This window comes from Sylvia atricapilla, chromosome 9 (genome assembly GCF_009819655.1).
Source record: "Sylvia atricapilla isolate bSylAtr1 chromosome 9, bSylAtr1.pri, whole genome shotgun sequence".
Classification (NCBI taxonomy): Eukaryota; Metazoa; Chordata; class Aves; order Passeriformes; family Sylviidae; genus Sylvia; species Sylvia atricapilla.
Window position 1 is genome coordinate 3,597,699 of NC_089148.1, and position 17,250 is coordinate 3,614,948.

The 17,250-nt window shown below is 48.9% G+C and overlaps 1 protein-coding gene across 1 annotated transcript; it reads left to right on the forward strand.

The window, feature by feature from the left end:
- Positions 1-3,523: 3,523 nt before the first annotated feature.
- On the forward strand, positions 3,524-16,031 carry LOC136364658 (complement factor H-related protein 1-like). The gene is made up of 8 exons (XM_066324630.1): positions 3,524-3,649; positions 4,107-4,289; positions 4,960-5,160; positions 12,829-13,005; positions 13,465-13,647; positions 14,318-14,518; positions 14,799-14,993; positions 15,656-16,031. Exons 1-8 carry the CDS (start codon positions 3,529-3,531, stop codon positions 15,673-15,675), a joined length of 1,281 nt encoding a protein of 426 aa, XP_066180727.1. The 5' UTR covers positions 3,524-3,528; the 3' UTR covers positions 15,676-16,031.
- Positions 16,032-17,250: the final 1,219 nt, after the last annotated feature.

Consider the following 17,250-nt stretch of genomic DNA (forward strand, 5'->3'; position numbering starts at 1 on the left):
GGGGTTTTATCTTTCTGTTGGGCTCTGTCAAAGGCTAATTTGGTGTTACTACTCCAGGGAACTGATTCTTTAATGACTCTTATTACCAGGTTTCTATAATCTTCCCTAGTTCTCCTCCCTTCTCCTCTGTTTGGGTCCCACCCTGGGTCAGCTACTGGCAACTTCTGGTCACCGGGAGGGCCCATTCGGTTTTCTCTCTCCCAGATGTGCATCCCCGCTGTCCTGACCAGCCGAACCTCCTCTGGATTGAAGAGTATATTTAAGATGGAGTTTAGTTCCCCCCATGTATAAATATTTGGGCCCAAAAACTGGTCAATCTGGTTGGCAATTCCCACTGGGTTTTCAACTAGATTCCCTAGCTCTTTTTTAAAATTTCTGACTTCTGACACTGTTAAAGGTGCATTGACAAATCCTATTCCTCCAACTGCCCCACCAATTGGGACCTCCCTTAGGGGAAAGAGTTTGGTTTTTCACCTGGTGTTACTGTAAGGTCCTTCTGGGTTTTTTATTGCCTGACAGGATGCACTGTTAGGTGCCAGACCCAGCTCCCAGCTGTGAGGGGGTGCAGGGATTGTGGATGGTGAAGGAGAGGAGGTTAGACCAGTGTTAGGAAACAGCAGAGGGTAAGAGGGGTTATAAGCTGGAGGGGGGCAAGCTGGGGAAGGAACAGGGATCACAGTTTGGGAAGGTGGGGTACGATTTTCAGGTGAGGTTGGAGGATTAGTAGGGATAGTTTGTGGTACTTCAGGATTAACTGGAGGAGGAGGCAAATGTTCTAAGGGGTCCCAATTATGGCTAGCTTACTCTTGGTTCTCCTTCTGCTTTTCATTCCTTTGTTTCCCTTGCTGGAGCTTACATATTTTTGCTGTCTCATTCTTGACTACTTGTGTCTGCCAACAGGCAGCATAAAGTGTTTGTTTGGTATTTGAATCTCCCTGGGCTTTAAAGTATTGAGTTAATTGTGAACACATCCAGGGGTCTCTAATTCCACACCATGGCCATTTCTCGGGTAAATTTAGGTTAGGCCAAGCCTCTATGCAATAATGGATCATCTTGACTCTGTCCAAGCTTTTAGTGGCTTCATCAACCTCCCATAGTTCCAACATTTGTCCTAGTGGACTGTCTGGTGGAATATTTCTTATCTTTTTCTCTCCTTCCTCCTCAACTGGCTTGAGCTTACTCATGTACGCCCCCATTTTCACTGGGTCTCAAATAAAAACTACGGTGCTCTTACCCTAACGAAAATTTTACTTCTGGGCAACACAAAGCAAAATTATCTGACCTTGTTTTAACTAAACTTCCTTAAGGTGCCCCTACACGAACGTAAATCTAAAGACGGGCAACCCAAATTTTAAGTCTCACTCACTCTTTGAACACTTGTAAGTAGCCCCAGGGACCCTCTCTCAGGCTTTGGGCACTACCCCTGCCAGTGCTCGGAACGCCCCACAGGTAGCCTGGTGACCCGCCCTTAGGGCCTCAGCTACTACCCCTTAGCCAGCACTCCTTTTCTCTCCTGTATGTCAGGCAAATCCCCGTAAGCGGCCAGTCAACCAGGGCCCAGGGTTCCAGTCAGCACCTACTGCCAGGATTTGGATATACAGCGTGCGATGTACTCACTCACCCTACCTAAAAGTCCCTCGCACTTTGGGACTCCCCTAACTCTTACTCCTCTGCACCCGGACAGCATCCTCCTGGGCACCCCTGACCAGTTCTACCTCTCCATACCCAGACAGCGTACCTCTCCCTTGGGTACCCCCGACCAATACGACACCCTCGAACCCGGAAAGCGTACCCAAGATACCCCTGACCAATGCAGACTCTTTTATCCCAGCACCCCGACAGCTACCCCAGCCAGTCTCCAAAGCACCCCGAAAGCAGCCTATCTTTGCTACCCCAGCCAGTACTCAGACGCCCCAGGCCGTAGCCTCAGCCAGTGCGCTCATTTTTCCCCACACCCCGGTAGTTACCCCAGTCAGTGTCCACTCACAAGCCCTGAAAGTAGCCTGGGCAACCCGCCCTTAGGGTTCCAGCCGCTCCCCCAGCCAGCGCTAGCCTCCTGTGACACTCCCAGCTATAACCTCAGCCAGTGTGGTGCATGCCTCACACTGCTCGAGCCCTTTCGCACGCTTGAAATTGGCCCAAGCCTTTTCTTTGATGTGCCTCTCACTCTCTAAATTCCTCCACACGTCTGGAGGGGGCCCCTATGCCCCTGGAGACGCCTCAGTCTCTCCCAATCCACTCGCTTCCTGCTTTTCCCTGCCGGCCCCCTCGCAGGGGTGCGGAAACGCGGTACTCAGTCCAAACTCGCTTGGGGGGTCCGAGCTGCCGCCCCCCCTCTCATTCACTCCACACTCGCTCGTCTCCACTCCCGCCACCGGTTGTTCTTACCAATGCTGTTCAGTGGCGTCCCACGAGGCTGGCGAGCATCGTCCTTTGGTCCAGGATGTCCAGCTGTCCAGGAGGTCCGAGGCCGGGCTGCGCCTTCCTGTCCTGGTCCTCTTCTGGGCGTGGCTTATATCCCGGATGAGTCTGCAAATTGCTAATAAATGGGCCAGGAGACCTGCTCCTTTGAAAAGCCTTTATTAGTCAGCTCTTTCAAGGGGGAGCTCGAGAGGTCGCCTGCGCCGTTCTCGCTCCTGTCACCGTTCCCGCTCGGGCCGCCACTGAAGAGGAGGTGCCAGTGGAATCTGCTGCTCTCGCCGCAGAGTCGGGAGGTCCAGCCTCTTGGGAATCCCCAGGAACTCACTGGGCTCGTGTAGTCTAGGGGTGTCATCTTTGCTCAGTCTTTTTGTGGTCATGGCGAGGCGGCAGAAGCAGAATTCAGTCCTTAGGTAGCTGAGGGTCTTCTCGGTGTTGTAGTGTCTCTCTTTTAACTGGATTTTGTGCTGGGTCGCGGCTTTTGGGTTCCTTTGCCAGCAACTGCACTTCTGCTTGGAGCGGAGCACCATGGGAGTCCTGGGATTTTCCTATTAGGCGGGGCCGGCATTTCGAGGAGCCGGCGCAAATGGCGACAGCCTAGCCCGACGGAAGGGGAGGGAACTCGGGGTTTTAGAGGGGGTATACAACTTGGAATAAGGTTTGGAGGGTACAAATTTTGGTACAAACAGCATAACTTTCTTAACGCACAGGGCACAACTGGCATAACGTTTTAAACAGCATAACCTTCCCAACAAATGATGGAATGTGCCAAAAATGGGAGTTTCTTACATTTTAGTCATTTCACTTCTTGTGCATAAGTACACAAACACTGGCTTTTTCGAGAAACATCTGTGGACCCTGCCACCTCCTGGGAGTCCCAACAGTCTTCTGTTGCCATTGCCACATCTCACTGCTTTCCCCATGGTGAACTCCTGTGACTCACCTGAGGCAGAAAAGCTGTACCAAAATTGGAACCAGGCTAATTCCTCTCCCTTCTGATTGTACAGATGAACATAACACCTGCAAAGGTGACCACAGCCGTGTCTCTTTTCAGATGTGACATGTGGACCTCCTCCAGAAATTGCTGGTGGTAGAATTGCTGGTACTAAAATGTCCCGGTATAACCCTGGCGAGAGTGCAAAGTATCAGTGCTGGAAAAGTTTTAAGATGACTGGAGATTCCACTGTAGTGTGCCAGAATGGGACCTGGACAGAGCTGCCAACATGCAAAGGTAATTTCTCTCTCTCTCTCCATCCATCCTGCTGTCAGTGAGAGCATCCTAAAGGTGCCTCATTGTCATTTGGCATCTCAGTGGCCTGACAGGGCCCAGCTGCCATGGCTCTGGCACACTCAGGACAAGGCCCTTTGCCCAGGTCTCTGTTCACATGGGCTGACTTTACCAAGCTGCGGGACCCAGGTGGCTTCACTCAAGAGGGCCAAGTGCCAGGCAGGACAAGATGAAATCCTGCAGGCAGCTGCAAGCACTGAAAGCTGTGCTCAGGTGGGGTGAGCTGGCACTTGTGAGCCTGAACATTGGAGAAATGAGAAACTCTTGCTCCTGCCAGCTCTTGGGTGTTCTCTCTGCTTTCCTCCACTTCTCTGAGTAGTGCCAACACAGGGCGGGTGGTATTTCTGACCAGCCCTTCTCTGCAGTTGGACTCTCTCTCTGATTGGGAAATTTCTTTCAGGAAAAGCTGGAATATGTGGCACACCTCCGGCTATTCAAAATGGAGAGCTTCTTATCTTCCCCTTGCCAGAATATCAACATGGTGATACCCTGGAGTACCAATGCCCAGATTTCTATGTCTTAGAAGGGTCTCCAACAATCACCTGTCTCAATGGGCAGTGGACAGACCCTCCAGTTTGCCTGGGTAGGTCGAGGCATGTGCTGGCTGGCCAAAGGCTGTGTGACTGCTCCTCTTGTCTTCCTCTCAGGCCCTGAGGGCAGCACTGGTGCTGGAGGCACAGTGCTGGCAGGGCAGAATGGCAGTGAGTCCTCCTTTTGTCCCAAAGGAGTTTCTTCTTCAGTTCAGCTTGTGTAGTTCCCTCAGCTGCCAGCAGGTCCATAGGGAGGGGAGTTGGCTGAAGCCTCCTGTGAGGGGATCTCCATCATTGTGCAGAGCTCCTGAGTGCTCATCCTGGGGGCACGGCTCCACCCAGCAGGCTGTGAGCCAGGAGGATGGGTCTGCAGGAGTGGCAGTGCTGGGGAAAGCCGGGGTGCCTCCGTGAGGAGAAAACAAATTTAGAGAAGGACTGAGCACAAGGGAAGGAGGCATCTCAGAAAAGGTATGGGGAAGTTCAGTGGTGCCTGGTGTGTTTCCCGCCTGTGTGACAGTCAGTGTGACAAGGCTTCCCCCAGGGCTTTTTTTTCCCCCTTTAGCTTGGAGGTGAATGTCTTTTCTTTTGCAAGTGACTGAGGGATAGAGCACATCCTTGGAAGCCTTTTTAGATATGAGGAACTTCAGTAGGCTCTAGGGGCAAAACAGTTACATGTGCTGTGTCTGTGTGAAGTGCTGACACTCTTCTCTTGGCTTTTTAAAGCGGCCTGTACAGTGTCAGAAGAAGATATGGACAGAAACAATATTGAGCTGAAATGGGTTGTGAAAAGGAAGGTGTACATCACATCGGGTGACTACGCTGAATTTCGTTGTAAACAGGGTTTTTTGGAAGACCCAAGCACTTCCAGCTTCAGAGTACAGTGTGTGGAGGGGACATTGAAATACCCACGGTGCCCACTGAGAGGTAAGTCACCCCCTCCTCTGCTTTGCTGCTCTGTGTTTGCATTTTCAGTGCTGAGGGGAAGCAGAAAGCCCCTGCCTTTCCTGGCTGGGAGCCAGGGTGTGGGAGCCTCCTGGAAGCTGCAGGAATGTAGGGGCAATGTTCCCAAGACATCAACAGCGGTTCTGTCCTTTTAAAAATGGGCCAGGAGACCTGCTCCTTTGAAAGGCCTTTATTAGTCAGCTCTTTCAAGGGGGAACTCGAGGGGTCGCCTGCGCTGTCACCGTTCCCGCTCGGGCCGCCGCTGAGGAGGAGGTGCCAGTGGAATCTGCTGCTCTCGCCGCAGAGTCGGGAGTTCCATCGTCATTGGAATCCCCAGGAATTCCACTGGGCTCATGTGGTCTAGGGGTGTCATCTTTGCCCAGTCTCTTTGTGGTCATGGCGAGGCGGCAGAAGCAGAATCAGTCTCTAGGTAGCTGAGGGTCTTCTCGGTGTTTTAGTTTCTCTCTTTTAAGTGGATTTTGTGCTGGGTCCCGGATTTTGGGTCCGTTTGCCGGCAACTGCACTTCTGCTTGGAGCGGAGCACCATGGGAGTCCTTGGATTTTCCTATTAGGCGGGGCCGGCATTTCGAGTAGCCGGCGGGGAGCGGCGACAGCCTAGCCCGACGGAAGGGGAGGGAACCCAGGGTTTTAGAGGGGCTATACAACTTGGGATAAGGTTTGGAGGGTACAAATTTTGGTACAAACAGCATAACTTCCTTAACAGACAGGGTACAACTGGCATAACATTTTAAACAGCATAATCTTCCTAATAAATGACGGACTGTGTCAAAAATGGGAGTTTCTTACATTTTATTCATTTCAGTCCCCCCTCTATTTCTTTGATCGGGCCTTTGCCCACATCAATTGGCAGGTTTTGATACATGGCAGTATATCTTTCACTTAGTTTTTCAGTTTGGGGTTCTAATTAATAGGTAAGTTTTTACCGAGGGGGTTCATATTAAATCTGCAACTCCCTCTGGATTGTCCAGCTTTTCAAAGCAAAACCATTCTCTTACAGGGAACTCTCCAGTTAGGCGCTGCTTAAATGTTGCAGCATTTCTTGCAATCCAATACTGCTTTATATCAAAACACATGGGATTCACATGAGTGTGAACTCTTATAAGGGACTGCAGATTCTCCCCGTTATAGATGGGATGGTGTGTTTGCTCATTAATGGGACTATGATTAGTCCTCCCAAGAGTCTAGTATGAACCATTGTCTTGATTTCACCTGGTCTTGCCTCTTGGGTTGGGGAAGTTATCTAGCTGGCCTTATGGAGTTCCTTTCAGTGTGTTCCCACTTCTTTTCCAGTTTTTGATCAGCCCTTCTGTGGTGTGCCCTGTGAGAGATCTGTAATGATATTATTATTACAACTTTTTAAAACAGCTTAACACTTCATGATAACTTAGAACGACAACTTACAGAGAACATTTTTTATGACAACCTTTGATAACAACTTGGAAAGTTTTTAAACAATGGGTTTTCTTTCCTTCTTAATTGGCCTTTGGTTGTTTCTTGAAGGTTATTTTAAGTGTGTCTGGGTCCCTAATGGTAGTCCATTTGGAGGGAGTCCTTGCTGGGGTAACAGTCACTGGGAGGTGGCAATGGTCCTTTTACTCGGGATATGTGTGTCCAGCCCTTTCCTTGGGTCCTCACTGCAGTGTGGGTTGTGAGCAAGACCTGGAACGGGCCTTCGAATTTAGGGGTTAGTGGAGTGGTGTTCCAATATTTAATTAGGACCCAGTCTCCTGGCTTTATTTGGTGTACATCTGCATCCAAGGCGGAGGTTTGAGGAAGATACCCTCTTCTTTTAAGATCGGCCAATGTTTTTCCAATTGTTTTTATATATTCTTGAGTGGCTGCCTCCCCTTCTAAATAATCTCCAGTGCTGTAAGGAGTTAGTAAGAAAGGGAGTCCAAACATCATCTCATATGGTGAAGCCCCTATGTCTGACCTTGGCCGAACTCGGATTCTCAAGAGTGCTAGGGGCAGACATTTTAGCCAATTCATTCCAGTTTCTGCTATTAATTTAGTTAATACATTCTTGAGGGTTTTATTCATCCTCTCAACTCTCCCTGAGCTTTGGGGATGCCAGGGTGTATGTAATCGCCACCTAATTCCCAAGGCTTTAACAACATCATGCAGGACTTGTGCTACAAAGTGGGGGCCTCTGTCTGAATCGATGTTATTTACCAGTCCATACCGGGGGATGATGTGTTCTAATAGTATCTTTATTACCACTTGTGCTGTTTCCCTTTTTGTAGAGAAGGCTTCCACCCAATGCGTTAAGTGATCAACTATAACCAAAAGATGCTTATGTCCTTGTACTGGAGGCATTTTGTGAAGTCTATTTGTATACTCTGAAAGGGTCTTAATGCTATATGTCTTCCCCCTGGTGTGGGCTTTCTCATTACTTTTTGATTTACTTTCTGACAAATTAGGCATCCTTCAGTAACTGCTTTAGCCAGGTTATAGACTCCAACACATAGGTGTTCTTTCAGGAAATGATCACACAACCCTTGGGTGCCCCAGTGAGTTAAGTTGTGTATTTCTGCCAGCATTTTTCGAGCTATTGCCTTTTTTAGGAATTTCTTTTCGTCTGGGGTCAGCCATTCCTCTTGCTTCCCTTGGTGTAAACCTAACTTCTTTATTTCTTTTAATTCATTTTCATCATACATTGGTTCACTAACTTTGTCAGCCGGTATATCATTCAAGGTAAGAATTTTTATTGGTTCCCCCAGCTTTTGAGTTGCTAGTTTGGCTGCTTGATCAGCTACTTGGTTGCCCCTTCCTTCAAATGTGTCCCCTTTTTGATGTCCCTTGACATGTACAATTGCTATTTCTTGGGGCTTCATAAGAGATTCTAATACCAGTTTAATTAATTCTTTATGTATCAGATCTTTCCGTTTTGAATTTAGGTAGCCTCTTTCTTTCCAGATCTTTCCAAATGTGTGTATGATTCCAAATGCATATCTTGAGTCTGTGTAGATTGTATCTCGGTCTTGTTCCAATAAATCTAATCCCCTCTTGAGGGCATAGACTTCACAACACTGGGTAGACCAGTTTGGGGGTAGTTTTTCTTTTTTTATAACCTTCAAATTGTCGCTTTTTGTACCTTCGACTATTGCATAGCTGGATATCCTTTTTCTCTTTGTCACCCTAGATGATCCATCAATAAATAGCACCCTCCCATATGGTAGAGGTGTATCTTCAAGATCCTCTCTTACTTTTGTTTGTAAATCTATGATTTCTGGGCAATTGTGCTCTAAGTTTGGTGTGGGTTCCCCTGAGAGGAACTGGGCAGGATTTAGACTTTTTGATGTGGTTAGCTCCCAATCACTGGTGCCAGTTAAAATCACTTCATATTTTAAAATTCTAGAGTCAGTCAGCCATTGTTGAGCCTTTTGGCTCAACACTGTCCTGAGATCATGGGGTGTGTGTGCCATGATTTTTCTTTGCAGTGTCAGCTTTTGTGCTTCCTCCACAAGAACAGCTGTGGCTGCTACAGCCTGGAGGCAAGCCGGCCACCCTCTTGCAACTGGATCCAGAAGTTTGAAAAGATATGTGACAGGCTTTTTGTGTCCTCCCCATTCTTGGGTTAATACCCCATTAGCTATTTCCCCTTTGGTGTTAATGAATAGGTTAAACTTTTTCTTAAGGTCTGAGAGACTCAGGACAGGGGCTGAAGACAATTTTGTCTTTAGGTCTCTCAATTGTTCTTCATCTGTATCGGTCCATTTCACAGGTTCAGGTTGGACTAATTTTTTCATATAAAAATTTAACACTTTGGGAATATTTCTCTATCCACAGTTTGCAATAACCAAATAGTCCTAATAATTTTCTTATATCTCTTTTTGTGGTTGGAGCTGGGATTGTGAGTATACCTGAGATTCTTTCAGGGCTTAATTTCTTACACCCTTCCCCAATGAGGTGTCCGAGGTAGGTGACTTGTGATTCTACAAACTGCAGTTTGTTCTTTGACACCTTGAGGCCCTTTTCCCTTAAGAAATTTAGGAGATCAATACTGGTTCTTTTCACTATTTTTTAAAGTTTCTTTTGATATCTGGCCAGGATTTTGTGACAAACTGCAATTTTAATAATATCTGTCCCTCTGGGCTATTTGGATACAAATTAGAATATTGCTGGAAATTCCGTCTGAGCCTGCTCAGCCAGGCTGCTGGGGTTTTATCTTTCTGTTGGGCTCTGTCAAAGGCTAATTTGGTGTTACTACTCCAGGGAACTGATTCTTTAATGACTCTTATTACCAGGTTTCTATAATCTTCCATAGTTCTCCTCCCTTCTCCTCTGTTTGGGTCCCACCCTGGGTCAGCTACTGGCAACTTCTGGTCACCGGGAGGGCCCATTCGGTTTTCTCTCTCCCAGATGTGCATCCCCGCTGTCCTGACCAGCCGAACCTCCTCTGGATTGAAGAGTATATTTAAGATGGAGTTTAGTTCCCCCCATGTATAAATATTTGGGCCCAAAAACTGGTCAATCTGGTTGGCAGTTCCCACTGGGTTTTCAACTAGATTCCCTAGCTCTTTTTTAAAATTTCTGACTTCTGACACTGTTAAAGGTGCATTGACAAATCCTATTCCTCCAACCGCCCCACCAATTGGGACCTCCCTTAGGGGAAAGAGTTTGGTTTTTCACCTGGTGTTACTGTAAGGTCCTTCTGGGTTTTTTATTGCCTGACAGGATGCACTGTTAGGTGCCAGACCCAGCTCCCAGCTGTGAGGGGGTGCAGGGATTGTGGATGGTGAAGGAGAGGAGGTTAGACCAGTGTTAGGAAACAGCAGAGGGTAAGCGGGATTATAAGCTAGAGGGGGGCAAGCTGGGGAAGGAACAGGGATCACAGTTTGGGAAGGTGGGGTACGATTTTCAGGTGAGGTTGGAGGATTAGTAGGGATAGTTTGTGGTACTTCAGGATTAACTGGAGGAGGAGGCAAATGTTCTAAGGGGTCCCAATTATGGCTAGCTTACTCTTGGTTCTCCTTCTGCTTTTCATTCCTTTGTTTCCCTTGCTGGAGCTTACATATTTTTGCTGTCTCATTCTTGACTACTTGTGTCTGCCAACAGGCAGCATAAAGTGTTTGTTTGGTATTTGAATCTCCCTGGGCTTTAAAGTATTGAGTTAATTGTGAACACATCCAGGGGTCTCTAATTCCACACCATGGCCATTTCTCGGGTAAATTTAGGTTAGGCCAAGCCTCTATGCAATAATGGATCATCTTGACTCTGTCCAGATTTTAGTGGCTTCATCAACCTCCCATAGTTCCAACATTTGTCCTAGTGGACTGTCTGGTGGAATATTTCTTATCTTTTTCTCTCCTTCCTCCTCAACTGGCTTGAGCTTACTCATGTACGCCCCCATTTTCACTGGGTCTCAAATAAAAACTACGGTGCTCTTACCCTAACGAAAATTTTACTTCTGGGCAACACAAAGCAAAATTATCTGACCTTGTTTTAACTAAACTTCCTTAAGGTGCCCCTACACGAACGTAAATCTAAAGACGGGCAACCCAAATTTTAAGTCTCACTCACTCTTTGAACACTTGTAAGTAGCCCCAGGGACCCTCTCTCAGGCTTTGGGCACTACCCCTGCCAGTGCTCGGAATGCCCCACAGGTAGCCTGGTGACCCGCCCTTAGGGCCTCAGCTACTACCCCTTAGCCAGCACTCCTTTTCTCTCCTGTATGTCAGGCAAATCCCCGTAAGCGGCCAGTCAACCAGGGCCCAGGGTTCCAGTCAGCACCTACTGCCAGGATTTGGATATACAGCGTGCGATGTACTCACTCACCCTACCTAAAAGTCCCTCGCACTTTGGGACTCCCCTAACTCTTACTCCTCTGCACCCGGACAGCGTCCTCCTGGGCACCCCTGACCAGTTCTACCTCTCCATACCCAGACAGCGTACCTCTCCCTTGGGTACCCCCGACCAATACGACACCCTCGAACCCGGAAAGCGTACCCAAGATACCCCTGACCAATGCAGACTCTTTTATCCCAGCACCCCGACAGCTACCCCAGCCAGTCTCCAAAGCACCCCGAAAGCAGCCTATCTTTGCTACCCCAGCCAGTACTCAGACGCCCCAGGCCGTAGCCTCAGCCAGTGCGCTCATTTTTCCCCACACCCCGGTAGTTACCCCAGTCAGTGTCCACTCACAAGCCCTGAAAGTAGCCTGGGCAACCCGCCCTTAGGGTTCCAGCCGCTCCCCCAGCCAGCGCTAGCCTCCTGTGACACTCCCAGCTATAACCTCAGCCAGTGTGGTGCATGCCTCACACTGCTCGAGCCCTTTCGCACGCTTGAAATTGGCCCAAGCCTTTTCTTTGATGTGCCTCTCACTCTCTAAATTCCTCCACACGTCTGGAGGGGGCCCCTATGCCCCTGGAGACGCCTCAGTCTCTCCCAATCCACTCGCTTCCTGCTTTTCCCTGCCGGCCCCCTCGCAGGGGTGCGGAAACGCGGTACTCAGTCCAAACTCGCTTGGGGGGTCCGAGCTGCCGCCCCCCCTCTCATTCACTCCACACTCGCTCGTCTCCACTCCCGCCACCGGTTGTTCTTACCAATGCTGTTCAGTGGCGTCCCACGAGGCTGGTGAGCATCGTCCTCTGGTCTGGGATGTCCAGCTGTCCAGGAGGTCCGAGGCCGGGCTGCGCCTTCCTGTCCTGGTCCTCTTCTGGGCGTGGCTTATATCCCGGATGAGTCTGCAAATTGCTAATAAATGGGCCAGGAGACCTGCTCCTTTGAAAAGCCTTTATTAGTCAGCTCTTTCAAGGGGGAACTCGAGGGGTCGCCTGCGCCGTTCTCGCTCCTGTCACCGTTCCCGCTCGGGCCACCACTGAAGAGGAGGTGCCAGTGGAATCTGCTGCTCTCGCCGCAGAGTCGGGAGGTCCAGCCTCTTGGGAATCCCCAGGAACTCACTGGGCTCGTGTAGTCTAGGGGTGTCATCTTTGCTCAGTCTTTTTGTGGTCATGGCGAGGCGGCAGAAGCAGAATTCAGTCCTTAGGTAGCTGAGGGTCTTCTCGGTGTTGTAGTGTCTCTCTTTTAACTGGATTTTGTGCTGGGTCGCGGCTTTTGGGTTCCTTTGCCAGCAACTGCACTTCTGCTTGGAGCGGAGCACCATGGGAGTCCTTGGATTTTCCTATTAGGCGGGGCCGGCATTTCGAGGAGCCGGCGCAAATGGCGACAGCCTAGCCCGACGGAAGGGGAGGGAACTCGGGGTTTTAGAGGGGGTATACAACTTGGAATAAGGTTTGGAGGGTACAAATTTTGGTACAAACAGCATAACTTTCTTAACGCACAGGGCACAACTGGCATAACGTTTTAAACAGCATAACCTTCCCAACAAATGATGGAATGTGCCAAAAATGGGAGTTTCTTACATTTTAGTCATTTCACTTCTTGTGCATAAGTACACAAACACTGGCTTTTTCGAGAAACATCTGTGGACCCTGCCACCTCCTGGGAGTCCCAACAGTCTTCTGTTGCCATTGCCACATCTCACTGCTTTCCCCATGGTGAACTCCTGTGACTCACCTGAGGCAGAAAAGCTGTACCAAAATTGGAACCAGGCTAATTCCTCTCCCTTCTGATTGTACAGATGAACATAACACCTGCAAAGGTGACCACAGCCGTGTCTCTTTTCAGATGTGACATGTGGACCTCCTCCAGAAATTGCTGGTGGTAGAATTGCTGGTACTAAAATGTCCCGGTATAACCCTGGCGAGAGTGCAAAGTATCAGTGCTGGAAAAGTTTTAAGATGACTGGAGATTCCACTGTAGTGTGCCAGAATGGGACCTGGACAGAGCTGCCAACATGCAAAGGTAATTTCTCTCTCTCTCTCTCCATCCATCCTGCTGTCAGTGAGAGCATCCTAAAGGTGCCTCATTGTCATTTGGCATCTCAGTGGCCTGACAGGGCCCAGCTGCCATGGCTCTGGCACACTCAGGACAAGGCCCTTTGCCCAGGTCTCTGTTCACATGGGCTGACTTTACCAAGCTGCGGGACCCAGGTGGCTTCACTCAAGAAGGCCAAGTGCCAGGCAGGACAAGATGAAATCCTGCAGGCAGCTGCAAGCACTGAAAGCTGTGCTCAGGTGGGGTGAGCTGGCACTTGTGAGCCTGAACATTGGAGAAATGAGAAACTCTTGCTCCTGCCAGCTCTTGGGTGTTCTCTCTGCTTTCCTCCACTTCTCTGAGTAGGGCCAACACAGGGTGGGTGGTATTTCTGACCAGCCCTTCTCTGCAGTTGGACTCTCTCTCTGATTGGGAAATTTCTTTCAGGAAAAGCTGGAATATGTGGCACACCTCCGGCTATTCAAAATGGAGAGCTTCTTATCTTCCCCTTGCCAGAATATCAACATGGTGATACCCTGGAGTACCAATGCCCAGATTTCTATATCTTAGAAGGATCTCGAACAATCACCTGTCTCAATGGGCAGTGGACAGACCCTCCAGTTTGCCTGGGTAGGTCGAGGCATGTGCTGGCTGGCCAAAGGCTGTGTGACTGCTCCTCTTGTCTTCCTCTCAGGCCCTGAGGGCAGCACTGGTGCTGGAGGCACAGTGCTGGCAGGGCAGAATGGCAGTGAGTCCTCCTTTTGTCCCAAAGGAGTTTCTTCTTCAGTTCAGCTTGTGTAGTTCCCTCAGCTGCCAGCAGGTCCATAGGGAGGGGAGTTGGCTGAAGCCTCCTGTGAGGGGATCTCCATCACTTGTGCAGAGCTCCTGAGTGCTCATCCTGGGGGCACGGCTCCACCCAGCAGGCTGTGAGCCAGGAGGATGGGTCTGCAGGAGTGGCAGTGCTGGGGAAAGCCGGGGTGCCTCCGTGAGGAGACAACAAATTTAGAGAAGGACTGAGCACAAGGGAAGGAGGGATCTCAGAAAAGGTATGGAGAAGTTCAGTGGTGCCTGGTGTGTTTCCCCCCTGTGTGACAGTCAGTGTGACAAGGCTTCTCCCAGGGTTTTTTTGCGCCCTTCAGCTTGGAGGTGAATGTCTTTTCTGTTGCAAGTGACTGAGGGATAGAGCATATACTTGGAAGCCTTTTTTGATATGAGTAACTTCAGTAGGCTCTAGGGGCAAAACAGTTACATGTGCTGTGTCTGTGTGAAGTGCTGACACTCTTCTCTTGGCTTTTTAAAGCGTCCTGTACAGTGTCAGAAGAAGATATGGACAGAAACAATATTGAGCTGAAATGGGTTGTGATAAGGAAGCTTTTGATCTCATCGGGTGGCTACATTGAATTTCGTTGTAAACTGGGATATTTGGAAGACCCAAGCACTTCCAGCTTCAGAGTACAGTGTGTGGATGGGACATTGAAATACCCACGGTGCACACTGGGAAGTAAGTCACCCCCTCCTCTGCTTTGCTGCTCTGTGTTTGCATTTTCAGTGCTGAGGGGAAGCAGAAATCCCCTGCCTTTCCTGGCTGGGAGCCAGTATGTGGGAGCGTCCTGGAAGCTGCAGGAATGGAGGGGCAGTGCCCTGAAGAAGTCATTGCCCAGCACACCTGAGCTGGGGACACCTCTGGGGAAATGGCCCTCGGGGCACTCAGGGGGTGCCAACAGAGTCTCAGTTGTCCAGTGTGAGATCTACGGGCAAATAACAGAAGTATTTTCTTGCAGGGAGCTGTGCCCTGGATAGGATCACCATGGAAAGGAACCATATTCAGTTGCAGTCCTCCAGGCAGTTGAGCCATCACTATCACTCAGGGGCACCTGTTGTCTTTGTGTGTAAGCCTGGGTACCGACAGGTTGTCCCCAGGGATGACTTCATAGCACAGTGCCTGGATGGAGTGATTAAATATCCCAAGTGTGAAGGTAAGTGCTCGCTGCCACAGACATGAGTATTGTGGTTTGAAAACAAACCAAGTGAGAGGCTCTAAGTCAGAAAATACAATTTAATAAGAAGAAAAGCAAAATAAAATAAAATATAATAAAATAAAATAAAGTAAAATGAATAAAATAAATGCAAAAATACAAAAAGAAAAACTCCCAAAACCCCTGACAGACTCAGAATACAACCTGATCAGGGTGAGGAAAACAGTCAAGACGAGGCGGTCTTCCTGAAGCAGTGATCTCATAGAAAGATCTGGTAGCTCTGATTCCTCTGGGAATCCAGTGGGTGAGGGCTGCTTCTACTGTCCCAAATCCCAGCTTATATCCTGGTGAGAATGCTTGGCTCTTCCTCATGGGCCGAGCATCTCACAATGGGATGATGAGTCATGGAAGAGGGCCTTGATGGCCCATTAAAGAGAGACATAACTCCTTCCGGGAGTTATCTTTGAGTCATGCAAAAGGCATTGATAGGCCATTAACTGAAGATGGTGATAGAATACATCCTAAACTACAGCCCAGGAAACATGAGGAAGGGCTTGTAGGAGGCAGTTCTGCTGAAACTGCCTGCCCACTGCCCTGAGGAGCCCCTGGGGTCTGTCAGGATTGGTATTCATGCCTTTTGACCTTTTTTTTTCTTTACACAGATTCACCATGGTTTGGGTAAATGGAAATGGCATGAGGGAGCCCAGCTGTGGAAATAAAAGAACCATCAACCAACCTGGTGACTTGAGCTCAGCTTTTCCTGGTGTTTCCCATCTTGCTGTGCTTTGTTTGCAGCTTAACCAATGCTCTGTCTTGGAATTTGTTCTTGTTTTCACTATTGGATGGTTGTTTGCATATTATCCACATTAGATCTAGTTTTGTAAATGTATTTCCGTTTTGTGCAGCCAAAGGGCTGCGCTTGCATTTTCTCCATGCTGTACTGATCTCTCACTGCTGTTTTATTAACAACTGTGTCCTGAAAGCAGGCTGGCTTTGGTGGCATACAGAGGCAAGCATTAAAGCTGACAGCTAATTTGATTATCAGCACACAAAGTGTGTTTGGCCTTGTGCATTCCTACCTTCTTCTCCATGCACTTGCTTGGAAATGAGCCTGAGCTGAGTGTCCTGAGGGCCTGAGCAGAAGGAGCAAGTAAGGGAAGTCTCGAGGCAGAGCCAGTTCTTCTGGGGGACTTGAGCCAGATCCTGCCTGCAAAGGCAAAATGTTGGCCTGCAAGTAGCTGGGATCCCTAGGTGAAGGTGGGGACTAGTTCCTGGTCCAGGTCCTGCATGGGCCAGTCTGTGCCAGCCCCAGCCCCATCTGCCCTTCACAAACAAGGAGAAAGTGCTTGTGGGAGTCACTGGCAGCCTGGCTGTGGTAGCCATGTGCTAACGCACTCCCTGATTCTGAAGGGAGAGAAAAAAGCAAGTACCAGAGTAGAAATTGTGCACCTTAGCAGAGCAGACTTCAACGATTTTAGCAAAACGGGAGATGGGATTGCTTGGGAGTCATAGGAGTCCCAAAAAGCTTATAGGTCTTGAAGCACAGAATCCTGCAAGCACAAGAGTATTCGGTTCTCATCTTCAGGAAGAAAACCACATCTCCCTGGACTGGCCTAGCTCATCAGAGACTTCACAGAGATCTCTGGAGCAGAAAAGAAAACCACATACAGGGGATTGAGGCAAACAAGGGGCCCCAAGACGAGCTGTTCATGGCATTGATGTGCCATGTATGGATAATGTTAGAAAAGCTGAAGCTCAGAGTGGCCCTTAGGAGGGACAAAAAGGGTCACAGGAAGGTATTCTATTGCTACACTTGGATGAAAACAATCCGTAAGAAACTTTGATCTATCACTCAAACAGCTGGGTGATTTAGTGGCAGCAGCCCCACGTGAAGCTCGAGTATTTGATGCCGTCTTGGCCTCAAAGTCCATCACCAAGATGCTGCCTTCATGTCTGCAATGCCCTCATCCTGTCTTGTGCTCACAGCCAGTGTTGTGTGTACATCCAGAGGGAGGGGTGAGAGGAGTGCCACTTCCAGCAGCTGTTCCAGCAAGGGCTTTTGAATCCCTTTCACTGCCAGTTTGCTCTGGAAGAGGAAGGCTATTGCTGTTATGTACACTCTGTAAAGTATTTCTATCAACCTTTATCCACCTCTTGGTTGACTGGGTTTTGAAAAAATAAGCAGAGTTTGTCTTGCATTTCTTTTTCAGTTTTGTTCATTCTTGTAACTCTTGCAGAAGCCTTGGTAACCCATAGA